Source organism: Amblyomma mixtum, chromosome 1 (assembly GCF_055824585.1).
Source record: "Amblyomma mixtum isolate Tamu chromosome 1, ASM5582458v1, whole genome shotgun sequence".
NCBI lineage: Eukaryota > Metazoa > Arthropoda > Arachnida > Ixodida > Ixodidae > Amblyomma > Amblyomma mixtum.
This window is the reverse complement of record NC_143012.1, coordinates 272809738-272825401: the sequence shown is the minus strand read 5'-3', so window position 1 is coordinate 272825401 and position 15664 is coordinate 272809738. Positions and strand designations below refer to the sequence as shown.

Genomic DNA, 15664 nt, shown 5'->3' with positions numbered 1-15664 from the left:
GAAGGCGAAATTCTAGAGCCCGTGTGCTGTGCAATGTCAGTGCACGTTAAAGAACCCCAGGTGGTCGAAATTTCCGGAGCCCTCCACTACGGCGTCCCTCATAGCCCGAGTCGCTTTGGGACGTTAAACCCCATAAACCAAACCAAACCAGAACAAGGTGAAAAATGCAGTACAAAAAAACAAAAGTAATCAGCATAGGACACCAAGATTTTTAGGAAATGTTGCCAAACATTGGTTTAAAACTTCATTGTTAGTGAGCTGATTTTATTTATTTATGGTTTTTGGAAAAAAAAAAAAGAATAATAATTGCCAAGCTGTTATAGTGCGAGGAAAAAGGAATATCCTTTAGTAGCATAACTAGATGATAGAGATGGACTCAGGTTCGTTGTCAGCAATCTAAAAATGGTATTGAATTGGTTGATCACAAATTTGGACCATGAAGGCGAAATTCTAGAGCCCGTGTGCTGTGCGATGTCAGTGCACGTTAAAGAACCCCAGGTGGTCGAAATTTCCGGAGCCCTTCACTACGGCGTCCCTCATAGCCCGAGTTGCTTCGGGACGTAAAGCCTAATAAACCAATAAACCAAACAAATTTGGACCAAGCAATGCAGTTTGTTCTGGTTAGTGATGTAAAACCAGTCATACCCAAGAAGTGAGTAGCTAGTGTGCATTCAGGGTTACAAATTAAATGGCCTTTTTTCTATAAAAAAACGTTTTCATTCGTAGTGATAGCTTTTATGGTTAACATCAGTTTAAAAAGCATGAAGGTTTGGGCAAGTTGGTGAGGCTTACTATGCGAAGAATGGCGTGGAACCAATTGGCAGAAATGAGAAAGGCACTTGTGTGTATGTTCTCATCCTTGTCAGTTTCTGCTGGGCCATTCTTTGCATATCGGTTTAAAGGTTTTCACAGGAAGCACTGTTCTTTTGTGCATTTAGTTACTGCTCTCTGGATGGCGTTGGTTTGCCTTGAGAATAGCTGAGTGGAGCTCCGCTTCTCTTGCCCCCAACTAAACACGTGGTACTTGCCTTCAGTTTGCACTTCAGAGGTGCCATAAAGTGATGTGTGAAGTCTAGTATCATTGGAAGATTAGTATTTCATGATTTCAGGTTTGTCGATTTTACCAAAAACAGAGTCTCGATAAGCCAGAAAATTCTGTAAAAGTGAAAAGACCATACGATGTCCCTTCAGAATTGCGATAACTGTTTTTAGTCATGTTAATTTTTCACCGGCCACAAGTGGCTCTTTACTTTTGTGTAGAACACTATCTAGAGAGAGACAGAAAGCACTGAGATATGAGAATGCAAGCACTGCCATTCTGCACATTTGTTCTTTTTAAGCCATCATGCGCAGTTGCTCCAGAAGCGTAAGCTCTGAGGGTCAGTTGTGCTGCATGGTAAGGATGGTATTAGCCTAAAGAATCATAAAAGGGGTTTCATGGCTGGATGGATAAGGCTGAATTCTTTAAATCGGGTGGTGGCTCACACCACCTAGCCGTGACTCGTGAAATTTCACTCTTGTCTTGATTTTTGCTCAATAAGCAGGCCGAATTTCATTGCCCTGGGCCAAAAAATAAAAATTTCACCTCTGAAACCCGCATCCCCCTTAAACAAAACAAGCTGTCAGAATATTGGGTCTGACATCTATTTTGTAGCAGCAAGAAGCGTCGCAAGGATGACGACAAGGATACACACGAAAATGCAGAATTTCAGCTTTATGTCTGAAAATCGCTGAGCCACTGCATTACTAAATTCTTGCTAAAAGTCTGTACCAGGGGTACAGAAGATTTAGCCAAGGGGGCTGACACAAGCACTTGCAAAATAAAACGAAAAACCTGCTAGAATTCAATACCGATGTAAAAAAGCCAAGTTCCTTTATCATGAAGAGAAAGCAAGGTGCTAAAGGTGAAACGCTGGTGGCAAGCATAGCAGCAAGGTTTTTTTACTAGAATGCATGGGAACAAGATGTAGAAAGCTGGCAGTTAACACTGTTGCAAATCAAGACATAAAAATAAAAGCTAATTTCAAAAACAACCCCCAGATGTGGTGAACAAACAACACCGAATTTTAGTTGCATGTTTTCTTCTCTGTAGCTGTGCATCAGTGACCACTACACCTATGCCCGCTTAAAATTTATGATGATGATGATGATGAGCCGCCGCGGTGGCTCAGCGGTTACGGTGCTCGGCTGCTGTCCCGAAAGACGCGGGTTCGATCCCGGCCGCGGCGGCTAGAATTTCTTTGGAGGAGAAATTCTAGAGGCCCGTGCACTGTGCGATGTCAGTGCACTTTAAAGAACCCCAGGTGGTCCAAATTTCCGGAGCCCTTCACTACGGCGTCTCTCATAGCCTTAGTCGCTTTGGGACGTTAAACCCCAGAAACCAAACCAAACCAATGATGATGATGATTATTCAAGATCATTAAACCGTGGTGCAGATGGCCTGCACTTCAGTACCAGTGCAGGATGCCTCAATTTTTGCCTTTTTGGCTGTGAGTGTCTTTATTTCCCTGTCATGCTTGGCAAGATTCACAGTGACATAGTCATATACATGGCACAAAGGGCAACGCCAGGACTTACTGAATTCGTCACCCTTGGACCGAAATTTTTTCTCGCTTACTCCAGAACAAGAATTACTGTCGTTCAAATGTCCTGAGCACTTGCAGCAAAGCAGATAGCCACGGAAGTGTCGCATTTGTCACCAATAGATTCAGGCATTTCATCAGATATACTGGAAAGTAGTATGAGCGATACGGGAAACAAGTAGACAGTATTCACATGGGCAGCAGCAGTGGGTAAAGTACCATAAGTCGGCTAATTGAAAGCAAGAGGCTGCACACTAGCCTCCAACGGCAGTAGGGACACTTGATTAAAGGCTCTTCCGCTCGCCGGCACTGCTGCTACTAAATAACGAGGAGCAAGTTAAGTTTGCCTGGTCTCTTTGCTAGGTCTTCTTTTCCGAGGCTACAACACTCGGAGGACATCCAATCTTTCGTGTTTTTGACGCAAAAGACATTTCCAAACCGGTGTGTTTGTTACCTTCTATTGCTTGAGCGAGCTATTCTAGCTGTAGCCATTTGCAGTCTTTTTCGGTATTCGTTGCCTTAGCCAGAGACCCATCCCGTTGTTTCATGTGCAGAAAGCATGGTCTGTTCTATCCTAAGCATAGAGTTTCTTACTATTACCTAGAGGGAAAGCTGGCAGCCCGTCTATGGGAGTTTGCATGGCGACCCCTCGAGACCACCTCAGCCACCATGGGCGCTCAAAGCATCATGGGGCGGTGAGCTACTTGTTGCGGAACTGCAACTTTTGGCCAAAAAATAATAGAAAAATAAAGCTGTTTGATAACTACAAACGTCCTAACATTGAAAATCTTGTCTAAAGATTGCAACAAACGAGCAGAAAAGCATTTAAGTGCAAAGTTTGCCCAAAATAAGAGACGACTCGCTCTCCTATTGGCCAAGCATTGAACACTATAAAAGCTAATATTTCGTAATTAACAGCCACATTTTTAAAAGTAAATATGTTTTCAAAAAAAATGTTGTTGCTTAGATACTTCAAGAAGTTTTTTAATGGCATTTCGGAAAAGTGAAACCTTTTATTGGCGTCGTGTGTCTATGCGTTTTTACTACTATGTTTCTTGCACACTACGTTCGCGTGAAAGTCGTCTGCGCACACACGAACAGCGTTTTCGGAATGAAACATCTCAGTAGTGCCACTCCGTGTTCCCGATAAACTACGACTGTCTCGCAACAAGTAGCTCACCGCCCCATGATGCTTTGGGCGTCCATGGTGGCTGAAGTGTAGCACCACCAGCTTTCCCTCTAGGTGATAGTAAGAAACTCTATGATCCTAAGTAAGGCTATCCTACTGTCGTGTGGCAAGGTGTATTGAACGGTCCGATGTGTCAGTGAAAGGCTAAAGTAACATCATAGTGATTTAACAGGGTTGTCAGTGAGGAACTTGGCTACTTACTGTTAAAAATGTTACAATGCATGACAAGGCTTCCTTCTTTTTGAAGAGACTGTCGTAGTTGTGAAAAAAAATGCCACAATAAGGTCACACACAAAATAGTGGAAGTCTCCAAGGTTGTAAAGGTTAAAGGTGAATGCATTAGCAAGCCCTCTGTTTCCCTTTTGGAGAAATAGATTTTATTCCTCTCTGGTTTTATCCGACTTTATCTTCATTTTTATCTGCCCATTCACATTGTCCATTTTTTATGCTGAGACTGTTTACCTTCCCTTTTACCATCTTTAGCCTTGATATCTCAACCTTTTAGTTGTCTTGGTTATGTCAACTTTTTTTTTCCTGTAGCCATGTTAATTGTTGGCCTTTATTATCAAGCTTTTTGAAGGATTTTTAAAATTCTCATGCACATTGCTTTCTTCTTCTTTTGTGAGTTTCATTATCTTCATGCACTTGTATTTCAGATACTGAAGTTTTAATCCGATAGCATTGCAAGTCTCATTGGGAAAACAAATATATGATGTTGGTCATAAAATTCGCCCATTGACTGGAGGGAAGCGATGCATGCCACCTCTGCTGGACATCTTTGGAGAAGCACCAGCTGGATGACATGGAGAGATGTTTGGTTGTTGTGTGCAGTGCAGACAGATGTCCGCAAGAATGGCACAAAACTTGATGCAAAGGCATCAACAACTTCTAATGATGTTGCACTGCTATAACACATAATATAATTAGGCGTCCCTGGGAATTTCTTGTGTGTTCACCACGTTTGAGATTTTTTCCCAGCAGTTTTTATGTACACTTGTCTTGATTTGTAACTGCGTTGACTGTAGGCTTTCTACATTTTGTTTCCGTGTGTTCCCGTTATAAATTGGCCTTCTCTTGGGAAAAGCTTCTGCTGTGCTTATCACCAGCAATTCACTTTCAGTGCTTCTTCATGATACATGGGAATGGCTGGTTGTCTGCTTTGAATTCCGGCAGAATTATTTCTTCTTTTTTCTTGTTGTCTTTTACAGCTGCTTGTTTCAGCCCACATGCCTACATCTTCTGTATCCCTCTGGGGGATGCTTTTTGTAGGTATATGTGCAGCTGCTCGGTCATTTTCCGAAATAAAGTTTGTCCTGGTCCTCGTGTTGCTCTGCACAGCTACTAAAGTGGCAACTTTCACAGATTTTTTCATTTAGTGTCCCTTTAATTCAGATTTATAAAGTGGGAAACAAGATTGAGCAAAGTTGAAACACCTGTCTTTGAATCTGGAGGTGCCAGCACTACTTGTGTAGTGTAATAGGAAATTTCAGTTTGGTATTAATGTCATTGTGTGCCTTAGTATTGCACCTAATGCTTAAGCTGAACTAACTTGTTAATATGGGTTGCCTTGATTTTTTCCAGTCCTTACAGTGCTCTCATGCATTGGCCTCTGCGTGGTGCACATTGTCTACGAGGTTCGACTTATCACGGTATCTCACGGGGAGTCAAAGACTCTCTACCGATGCGTCAGCATTTTCCTAGTGGTCAGCTGGGGCCTCTTTGGACTGTACGCCCGACGGCTGGCTCGGAGGCTGTTCAGCCACCCAGCTTTCATCAAGGTATGACAGGCTAGGTGCAAAGTGCTCAGTCAAGGAGTTGTGCAATTCTCAAGAAGCAGATCTGCCAAAACCAAAGGGAAATTCAGTTGTGTCAACAGATGTTCATCTCAGTGAAACACAATGAAACATTTGATATTCTTTGAGAATGAAGGTAGTGCTATAAGGAAGACCACAGGGTGAGAGTGCGCAATGACAATGGAAGAATGCTGCCAATAGGAACATTGTTATAGTAGAGGTTATCATCAGATGCCTGATACCATGCAGATGAAATTGTTTGCAAAGTGCTAGATGGCGTTAACATATGCATTACCGAAATCTTGTTCCAGTTACTCTCAGCATAGCAGTAGACTTAAAGTCTTTGCATTGTTGATGCACGTGGTTGCTGGCCCATTCCATACTGTAGCAAGTAGTGGTGAAGTGGCAGAGTTCATTGATGCATTTTGAGCTCATCTGGGCCCAACTTTTTTGCAGGACATTAGGATGCACTCCAAAACCCTGCTGAAGATTAACGCAGCAGCCCTCGCCATCTTAATGGGGGCAATGTTTCTGGCTGTGAACGCTTACAGTGCACGTGCCATGATACAGGGGGAGACGTGTGCCATGATTGGCTTTCCGCGCATGGTGTGCACCGCGCACTTCATCCTGCGTGTCATCTACTCCTTCTTCTCACTCCTGTGGAATGGACTGGTGTGCATGGTTCTGGTGTCGGTGGCCCGGACGCACACAATAGGTGAGTGCAAAGCACCTGACTTTTTTTCTACTTTCTCATTTCTTGGCAGCGTAGGTAATAGTCGGAAGTATTCACTTCTATTCGTTCCTCTCAGAGGCATCTGCAGCAGGCAGATGTTAGTGAGTTGCGACACGATGGGTTCCTGAGCATCCGCAGGGACATCCCCGCAAGGGGATGATGGTGAGCAGTGCGCCACCACGGACCCGAGCATCCGCACTTAGCCGTGCGTGGCATCGCCGTGTCCGGGGAAAAGGGGATCCTGGTGGCTGAGCCGATGCCGAGCATTTGGACCCTTAACGCCCCTCGGCGGAGGCAACACGCTACTTTGGCCCTCACTTCCCATAGACGGCTCCTCTAGCCTCACCTGACCAGAGGAAATTGGCAGTTGCCTTTTCTTATCCTCCCCTCTGTCTTTCACTTTCTTATCCCTTTCTCTCAACTCTCCTGGCTCCTTCTCTCTTCTTGGATTTTTCCTTCTTTCAGGCGGCGAGCGTTAACCTTGTGTGACTAACCACCCTGCGTTACGCCATATTTGGTTATAGTTGCAGTGTACAGCTGGCGTGGGCAGGGCTTTTTTTTTTTCAAGTTCCTGTCTGGTCCCCTTGTTGGGCTTTATGGTGGGTGGTTGATACCGTGGCCGAGAAACATACCCGTTTTATGGCTTCCCATTCGTCAAAAACTAATCGCCCCAACAAAAGGAAGAGGACCGCAGTCACGGCAGATTTTCTGCAAAGAACAAACTAAAAGTTCCGCTAAATACCATGTAATTCACTCTGAAGTCCAAGAAAAACCAGCCCGAATTTTGTCCCCATTCTTGGCGTCACAATGTCTGACAGGTGCCCTACGCTTAAGATACAAAGTGAGCAAAATAGCCAGTGGAGACCTACTACTCAAACTTGACAGTGAAACACAGTATACAAAACGTAAGAGTAGCGCAAAACCAGGACGACGGACACAAGGGGAGAGAACACACACCAACAACACAGGCACTGTGTTGTTGGTGTGTGTTCTCTCCCCTTGTGTCCGTCGTCCTGGTTTTGCGCTACTCTTACGTTATGGATCAATACCGACTTGCCCAAATTTCCACCCTGGTGAATAGTATACAAAGCTCTTGGACATTCAGTCTGTCTAGGAAGTCCCTGTGACTGTCAGTGCGCATAGAACATGAATACCGTCCGCGGCATAATCTCAGACTCAGACTTCCTCCACATCGCAGAAAAGGAAATGCTAAATGGTCTTGCTGATCAAAATGTGGTGAATGTCTAGTGAATAACTATTCATAAAGATGACAAGGAATTTCCTACAAAGCACCTGATCCTCACAACTTCACCAGCGCTGCGACGAGGAACAAAGACAGAGAAGAAAGGACAGGGACAAGCACTTGCGATCCTCACATTTTACGCATGTACATTATCTGAAACAGTAGAAGTGGGATACCTGAAAATTCAAGTCTGACCGTACATACCTAACCCCCGCAGATGCTTCAACTGTCAAAGGTACGGCCATGGGTCAAGCAGCTGCCGCGGTCACAAAACCTGCGCGAAATTTGCCTCCAAATATCACGTAACTGAGAACTGTGATGCAGTGGCATCCCACTGTGCCAACTGCGATGGCGGTCACCCTTCCTACTCCAGGTGTTGTTCAAGATGGAAAAGCGAAAAAGAAATCATAACACTGAAAACAAAAGAAAGTATATTATTCAGAGAAGGCAGGAAAAAGTTAGCATTCACAAACCCATTTGCATTTATGGCAAAGACAAACTTCGCGGATGTGGTGTGCTGTGGCAGAGCACCACACCTGGCTCTGGCCACTGTCCAGGCAACACCTCTGGTAGGGACATCCCCGCCCCCGGCAGATGGGCTAAGGCGTCCCTGCCACCCCAGAAAAAGCGCCCACCGGCCCCACAGTCGGCCGTCTACAAGAATTAATTCCCCTAGTTGGGGGAGGCCTCTATACCGTACACCTGCGGGTTCTCCGCAGGCCTCCAGAGCCTCTAGTGAGGCCATGGACACAACACAGGACTCGCCCCCGCTGCAGTGGTGACACAGCTCCCTTGATTGAAAAAGAGAACCCCTGTAACAGGACTCTCAAAACCTGTAACATAGGTTTGTAACTGCACCCCCAAAATTTATCCAACATGGCATTCCTAATTAGTTGGAACTGTTGGGGTCTTTTAAAAAACTACTGTGATGTGACAGATCTCTTAAACTCACATTCACCTGTGGCGTTATGCCTACAGGAAACTAACCTAGGTTCTAAACATACAAACATTCTCAAAAGGTATAAAGTATTTCGGTGTGACCGGGAGCAGTCGAGTAGGCTCTCTGGAGGTGTTGCTATTGTCGTCCAGTCTGGTACTGCAACCCATGAAATCAAGTCAAAACTAAATATGAAGCTGTTGCAGTCGCTGTTCTCCATTTTAAAACTATCACAACATGTTCCATATATCTAGAGACACACCTAACAGTTACACTTTGCGACTTAGAAACACTTCTAGAATAGCTACCAGAGCCATATTTGTTAGTCAGGGATTTTAATGCCTACTCCTCCTTCTGAGGGAGTGTGGAAACTAACACTAGAGGTCGCATTTTAGAAGATTTTGTTCTATGCAATGATGTCTGCTTACTGAATTCAGGAAAACACACATACTACTCCCCAAGCACTGGAAAAATGAGCTGTTTAGATGTATCTTTTAGTTCACCCTCTCTCTTTACTGATTTTAAATGGGACGTTCTGGATAACCCACGCGGCAGTCATCATTTGCCAATCATTATTAGCCTGTCATCCTCTCTGTCAGTTATCTCGAGCAAACCTCGCCTCTGGAAGTTACACTTGTCTGACTGGGCGCTGCTCTGTGAAAATGCCAGTCTGGAATAACTGTTTTTGGGTGATGTAGGCGTTGACAAACTAAATAAAATTTTCACAAACTGTATAATTACTGCTGCATGCCTATCTATTCTTCTGTCCTCGGGCATGGTCAGACAAAATCGTAAGATGTGGTACTCACAAGAATGTAAAGAAGCAGAAAGGAAACAAAATAAAGCATGGGGAACCTGCCTCCCTGGCAGGTGGCAGTTAATGGTTCATCGCGAGAGTTTGCTCACCCAATGAACACTGCGGCCTATTGCTGCAGTGCGCGTGTCTGTCACAACGTTCTCAGCGCTAACGCATGCAGCCCACATCTCTCTCTCACCACCCCACGTACCTCAAAGTGCAATTCAGGCATCCAGTGACCCCGGGAGCCAGTTATGCGCTCTTCCTTTCCTTCAAATCATCGGAGTTTGAACATTGTCAATGCCAACGCCACTGAACGCCGATAGCCTATAGCTTCAGTGCCGCATTTCTGCCACAACATTGCCAATGCCAACACATGTAGCGCACATGTAGTGTGTATATGTTTAGTCCAGCTGAGGTCACTAGCGGTGCACATTTTGAAGTATCTGTAAGTGTTCGAGGAAATTCATAACGTTTGCAATGTTACCAATTGCAAAGGGTTCCTTTTATGTATGACTGTCATAGAAATTGTTTTTTCAAAGCTCATTGGCATTTGCCAAGATTCATAGCAAGCGGTCTTATCTTAAAGAGCCTTGCTTAACAGATGTTCTGTCTCGTAAAGGAACCCATCATCGGTTTGCATGTGCGAGCCGTACTCGTCAAGCAGGGCATATACCAGCGTTTGCACGCCGTCAATCAACACCAGCATGGCTGCGGAAACGTCTGCTATGGGCTTACACGAAGTAAACTCACCACATTGGCAGAGCAGCACTGCGTGCACTGGTGTAGCCAAATGGAGGAGGCCTTGAGTTTGTTCTAGTACGTTGGGTTAAGCAGGTGGTTGTTTCAAACTTGGTGGGGTGGCTTGTGAGACTAGGTTTCTCTTCTCAAGCAACTTCTCGTGACCGGTCTTTGTCTGTCACAGTAGGAAGTTTGCTCACACTCCATGGAGTAGGTTGTGATGATGTCATGTCACCTGTCACCTAGGTTGCGTCTCTGGAGATTTTTTATTCACGGGACCCTTAATGCTAACGTGTCAAAATTTTTATTTTGCATGTTCTTGGCATAAGAAAGGAAGTTGGCTGAGTAGCAGAAGATTAATTATAATGCACATGTTCGTGCCTTCCATGCTTCTTTAGAGTTCTTTTTGCAAAATTAAGTGCAACTAATGTATTGAACAGCAGATTTTGTTAATCTATAGCTTGATGCCAAATGTGAGTTCATGTTGCAACCTTTTTTTCCTGTTTTAACATTTACTTGCAGGTCTGCGGAGGTTCATCAGGGAGCTTGAAGCAGATGCGGTAAACTATGAAACATGCAATGCCAAGAAATATTCTATTTCTCCTCTGACAGCTCAAGACATTTGTGATGGTAAGAGTTTCCAAAGAAAGGAAGTTCAGTGGACCCTTTTTAAACGGAAAAGGGGTTCAGGGAAATGTGTTCCATTTATCAGACGTTCTGTTTACAGGGGGAATAAGCAGAATGGTATACTACGAGCACAAACTTTATTTGCAAACGAGTAAGCAATGGATGGTATTCGGTTTATGGTTTATAGGGTTTTAACGTCCCAAAGTGACTCTGGCTATGAGGGACGCTGTAGTGAAGGACTCCGGAAATTTTGACAATCTGGGGTTCTTTAATGTGCACTAACATTATTGCACAGCACACGGGCCTCTAGCATTTCGCCTCCATCAAAATTCGACCGCCGCGGCCGGAACTGAACCCGTATCTTTCGAGTCAGCAGCCGAGCGCCATAACCACTCAGCCACCGCAGCGGCAGTAAGCAATGGATCTGAATGTATCTTACAGAATGCTGGGAATGAAAGAAAAGAAAAAAAAACTGTGAATAATACAATCAATCTTTTCACCTGTCAAACGCAGTGCAAGTAGCCACTTATTGAGCAGTGAAAAAATATTTGACACTTGTTTGCTTTAGCTCTTGCAGCCTTTTTTTTTCTGAATGGCATCTCCCGTACTTGAGAGGTTGCGCAGAAACAGTTTTTAAGCTTGCTCTTGCTGAAAGAAGCTCTACAGCATTTGCTTTGTTCATTTTGCCCACATTGGAAATGGAAACCAGGAAAAAAAAAAAAAAAAACGTTTTGGAAACGAGAGAATGATTATGCTTAAGGCTCCTAGTTTTCATCCATTCCACAAAAATTCGCAGATTTTAACATTTTTAGCTGAATAGTGCATTAGCAGGCACAGCCACATTCTATTTTTCTTTTTATGACAGCGTATTGGTGGACATCTCTAGGAATGATAGAATGATGGAATTTGATTATTTTAATCGTATGGATTCTCTTGAAAGGTAGAACCTGAAATGAAGTTTTGCTCTGAGCTAGCATGCCAAGTGGTGCTGCTCTGGCAGCAGCACACCCACACACTTGTATAGAAAGAATTTCACTACTGGCACCTGTTAGAAGCAGTATTATACCACATTTGCAATGAGAGTTTTTTTCCCTTAAGTCGTCTGCCTCATAAAGCACCTCAGGTTATATGTTTGGAACCAAGAGAGATGTCCTTAGCGAGCTCACCTACGAGGCTTGTGGGCTGTGAGGAAAAGCCAACTTTTTGATGACCTTTGGCCACAGAGGCGAAGCATGCAACACTCACTGACAAGAAAGAGTTGCTACAGACATGGAAAAAAGTGATGTGGGCCATTGGTAAAAAAGAGAAGGCAGGCCTTGAGAATAGGGAAGGGAATAAAGGGCACAGGACTATGCAGCAGTGAGGCAAGAAGCTGCAGCACAGCGTCTGCACGAAAGGTTTTCCACGGAATTTTTGTCAACTTGCGGAATTGTATATTTTCCGCTGCAGAAAATTAAAGCTCTTAATTGGTGTGTACTGCGATGATTCTGAGTTGCACAGCTGGCTGCAGCTGTTCTGTTTCTAGTTTCAATTACTGAGTGGTGAGAAAATCTTATTAATAAGACTGTTTTTGCACTATTTCAATATAAAACCAACTAACTAAACGTCGGTCAACATTTCGTTTGAGTGGCAGTTCTGTCTAACTAATATCTCTTTATCAGAATATCTCTAATTCTACCTATGTACGCTTACACATGGCATACATATATACAACACTTCGAAATTTGAGGATGTTGAAGTGCCTTTTGCAGTGGTGTACCTGTTACGCATGAACAGCATAGAAGTGGTGTTTGACAGGTTTTGAGTGCCTGACTTAAGGAAACTTATTTTCAATTCCCAGCAAAATAAAAAAAAACTGTGACGATTGCACTTCTCGATAACGTGATTTTTTAATGCACTTGCTGCGGTTTGAAGCATAGGTGAGTGCAGACAGAACACACACACAGGGCCAAGTGTCTGTGTGTTTTAGGTTCAGCAGCGTGCACTACTGAGCCTCTCCTGGTGCGGTGCGTTTTGCAGCAGCTGCCACCGCAGATAAAGCACACTCTCTTGCAGTACCCTGCTGCACTGCTCTCACCTACTTTCTCCATACCTTCCTCCTACACGTTCCTCTCTTTGCTATTGCTGTGCTTCTTGTTCGCTCTTCCGGTTACGCCGAGTCCAATGTTGATGCTCTACCCAGGAACTGGCACTTAAGGGGGGTCGAGGGTCTTAAAACTAACTTGTTTATTTATGGCTAGAATCTCATGAAATTTTGCACACAGATGTGTTTTTCTCTTGTGATTCCCAATATGTAATTATAATTGAGCTGGTGGTCTTAAATCTTGAAAAGTCTAGAATGTAATAGGTCATTTCTTACGCAGCTTTAATGAACATTCTCATTGCATTTTGTTGCTTTTAATTACATGAATTGATAGCCAGAGAGTTCCCATACCCGGTGACATTCTTCGTTTTTCTCTAAAGGCATGTCATCCTGATATACTGTGTCTAGAGTAAAAGTTCGCAGTATTTGACACTGCAACTCATTAAGCTAATTGTAAATTGTTATTTATACGTGGCCTAAACAAAAAAAGTAAGAATGTCATCGGGTATGGGAATTTGCTGGCTATCAATTCATGTAATTAAGAGCAACAAAATGCAATGAGAAAGTTCATTAAAGCTGCGTAAGAAATTACCTACTTACACTCTATAATTCAAGATAACTTTTGATCTAAGATAACCAGCTCAGTTATGATTATATTCTTGGAATCTGAAGAGAGAAACACATCTGTGTGCAAAATTTCACGAGATTCTAGCCACAAATAAAAAGGTGAGTTTTAAGACCCTCGTCCCCCCTTAAGAGCTGACACTGTCGAGCTTGCACTGGAAAAGAGTTGGTGCGATGATAGAGACAAAAGGGCCCCATGATAGTTTGGCACAGCTCCTTTGCACAGCACCAGATGGTCATGCTCCCTCTTAATCTTGGCAGTGAGATAACTTTTTTAGTGTTCACCTGCCATGTATGTTGGAGTTTGTTCAAGCTTTCTTTCATGTCTTCTTTTCAGAAAGTGTTTGGATTGAGAACAACTCATCTCCAAGTGGGTCCTACATTCCGGACGACTGCTACAGTGAAGTTTCATCGCACAGAAATGTCCATTTGAGAAGCTGCGTGAGCCGCAACATTTCAGTGGTCAGTGGAGCGCATGATTGTGTGAGTATTGAATGGGCCATCTGGGCCTCTCTCTGTCTTGCTTGAGGTCGATCAAATGCTAGGTCTTTTCTGTCCCGGTGTACGGGATAAGTGACCTCATGAATCACAGTCTGACGGGCTCCATGGAGCAGAACTCTGAGGAGCAGAGTGCTTTAAATAGATAATGCATGCGTATGTTTCAGCATTGGCATCATAATTTACAACCATGGTATTAGGTGCAATCAGCACATGCGAAGCTTTAGTTATTACTCTGTGCCATGTGGTAGTTGCTAAAATGACTTGAGAGTTTGGAAATGACATCGTAAAATTAGTTCTAATTGTTATAGGTGAAAGCATCGTAGAGATTTTGAACAGTGCTTTATAATTTACCTAGAAGAAATTAGGTTTGCCAGCAGAAAAAGTTTGTTGTTTTGTTTTGTTCTCACGCATAAGTAGAGTTGTGCAATATTCTTACACAGGCGCTCACCAGGTGCGTCACTAGCGATGTTAGCAAATCCAGCCTTCCACCAACAATTACGCATGACGTCTGGCGGCACGCTCTGCCAAGCACTTGTGATCATTTCAATGGCTTGACGAACGTCTATCTTAGTTGGCAGCTCAACCTTCTCCTTGAGGTTTAGCAGAATTCTCTGCAGCATTCTTGTGCAGTAGTGCTCCTTGGCAGACCGCATTGTGCCTTGATCTAATGGGTGCAACAGGGAGGTGCAATTCAATGGGAAAAAAATTACGTTCGTGTGCTCTAGCAGAGAGAGTTTGTGTGTGGTACAGTTGTCAATAACAAGGGCAATCTTTCGGTTCTGCACAACATGAACTGATGGGCGAGTTGGCCAGACATGGCTCTTGTAAAACAGCACAAAGGTTCAAAGCCAAACTAGGAAGGGACAGAACACAGTTGCTATCTCGAAGAAAGAGCGCGAATACAGTTAAACCTGGATGTAATGAACCTTCATACAGTGAATTCCTCAATGTAATGCAAGTTTTTTATTCCTCAACGCCACCTCCATTGAAGCACGTGTATTTGCGACCTCCATGTAACGAATGCACAACGGTGGTTTACCTTGATATAAAAAGCTTGCTAAGCTGACCATCTATCTGTTAGCTTGTGCTGAGTTAGGAATTTGGCAGAAAAGTTTCACGATGATAAAGCACCAACTGACATGAGAGGAACGTCGTTGAGTCAAACGGTCATGCTCCAGCACCGTCTGCGCATCTCCGTTGGGCATAGCATGTATGAAACTGGACGAGCAGTGCATGCCCATCGCTGCCAGTTGGTTGCTCGCATGATTCTGGTGCTGATAGCTCTTGAGTGTCAGAAAGTGGCGCAAAGCGCAGAGTTCGTTTCCTAGGGCAACAGTGTGGGCAGACCGAGAGAGAAAACATGTGGGAAGTATCATGTGCCTACACGCCCGGTCTGTGGCGGCGGCTGCTGTGGCAGTTGCGCAATCAGCGCGATCGCGGAACATTTCTCCGTGTTTATGACTTCAAGTAATGGGGTTTTCTGCGAACATTTTCTTGGCGATTTAACCTACATTTATTTCTTATTTTGGTTTCCATTCTGCATGGTCCTTTTCGGTCTTCTTGCAAAAACTGTGTGTAACGAAAATCTGGATGTAATGAAAAGTCCCGGACTTTTTTCAACTTCGTTATATCCAGGTTTAACTGTACTTGTTATCCTAGACTACGTGCATCAACAAACTTCTGCACGCTCAGAATGATTTGTCCTGTGGAACTTGATGTTTTCGTATTCCTGTTTTTTCGGCGATATCAGCTTATGCTTATAGGTGATTATCAAAAGAAACAATTAAAATTCTATCTGTGCTCCTTTAAGTAAAC

General features: G+C 43.8%; 1 protein-coding gene across 6 annotated transcripts in view; it reads left to right on the top strand.

Annotated features, from left to right (window-relative positions):
* The window catches only part of LOC149371705 (uncharacterized), a 54374-nt gene that overhangs the window by 6378 nt on the left and 32332 nt on the right, over window positions 1-15664 (top strand). For all 6 annotated transcript variants that reach the window (XM_089565972.1, XM_089565971.1, XM_089565967.1 and 3 more), the window contains 4 exons: window positions 5353-5549; window positions 6021-6279; window positions 10537-10644; window positions 13686-13831. In XM_089565972.1, the coding sequence (XP_089422098.1) occupies window positions 5353-5549; window positions 6021-6279; window positions 10537-10644; window positions 13686-13831 (710 nt within the window). The remainder of the gene's footprint in view (window positions 1-5352; window positions 5550-6020; window positions 6280-10536; window positions 10645-13685; window positions 13832-15664) is intronic.